This window comes from Aplysia californica, unplaced genomic scaffold (genome assembly GCF_000002075.1).
Source record: "Aplysia californica isolate F4 #8 unplaced genomic scaffold, AplCal3.0 scaffold00121, whole genome shotgun sequence".
In the NCBI taxonomy this organism is placed as follows: domain Eukaryota; kingdom Metazoa; phylum Mollusca; class Gastropoda; order Aplysiida; family Aplysiidae; genus Aplysia; species Aplysia californica.
Genome location: NW_004797391.1, coordinates 652,805 through 653,880, shown reverse-complemented (window position 1 = coordinate 653,880; position 1,076 = coordinate 652,805). Strand labels below are relative to the sequence as shown.

At 39.0% G+C, this 1,076-nt stretch overlaps 1 protein-coding gene across 1 annotated transcript in view; it reads left to right on the top strand.

Moving 5' to 3' along the window:
* Positions 1-264: 264 nt before the first annotated feature.
* LOC101854249 (replication factor C subunit 2) overlaps positions 265-1,076 on the top strand; it is a gene marked incomplete at its 5' end in the record, with an annotated part of 17,626 nt that continues 16,814 nt past the window's right edge. Inside the window, 1 exon segment of the mRNA XM_005096102.3 lies at positions 265-374. Within this exon segment, the coding sequence (XP_005096159.2) occupies positions 265-374 (110 nt within the window).

Sequence of the window (1,076 nt, the reverse complement as noted above, 5' to 3'; positions counted from 1 at the left end):
AAAAAAAAGAAAAGAAAAAAAAAGTGGTAATCGGACAAAGAAAGTAGCAAAACCGATCGATGGCACTTTGTATTTAGACAACTTTTCGCTGACCCAGGTAACATATCTTTCACTAGTAGAATGCGCGTTTCTCCACGATCAGCTGGTGACCCAGATACGCGCATTCGGGCGAAGTGCCATCTCTCCTCTGGTGGGACTCTATGACTTGGCTCGTTTAAACTCGTTTTCTTTTGCAAAAGAGTCAAAATGGCGGGAGTAGAAACTGAAACCATGGAAGTTGACCAAGCTGTTGAGTCTGAAGAAGCAGTGTCAAAAGACAAAGTTGCCACTCAGCAGCAGAGTACAAAAAAGTCTGGGGGTTATGAAACACCATGGTAAGAAGGCCGAACAGTTGTTTTAGTTGTTATGTCAATCGACCGGAATCCATTGATCTTTAACTTTTATGTCCTGCGTCTGTGCTGAGATGCGAATCTTATTATTATCTTAAAATATTATCAGCAACCGATTAGAAAGGCACTCCTGTACAATTGCAGTCCCGGTAGATCTAATCTAGATGTATCTAGATCTAGATCTAGATTTTTTTTCTAGATTAGATCTAGATTCTAACACAAAATCACACATGCAAAGACTACTGGATATCGATACTGATTGAAGTGTTTGGTATCATGTTTTATCAGTAGATCTAGAAGATCTAGATCTAGATCTAGATCTAGAATCTAGAATCTAGCCATCTAGCCTACAAAATGAGCAGTAAAATTGATCTTGTATAATTGATTTGCGACAGTTTTAGTGGGTGTGTGATCTGCAGCAAAAATATTGCTGCTTGATCTCCAAAGCAGTGCATCTCTGTGTGTGGTAGTGGAAGTAAAAATTTTGCCTTTACAGCTAGGCTGCTCTTATTGGCCCACATGGGCAAATAAGCCATAAAAGCTGGGGCTTATTGGCCCACGTGAGCCATTTAATGCGTTGTTTTTCAATGTATTTCATATAGCAAAAACCATGAAAAAATGTTTTTTGCTCTAAAGCCAACAAAACAATGTGCATATGATAGCCTTATCTCTGCTGAGTAAAACAGT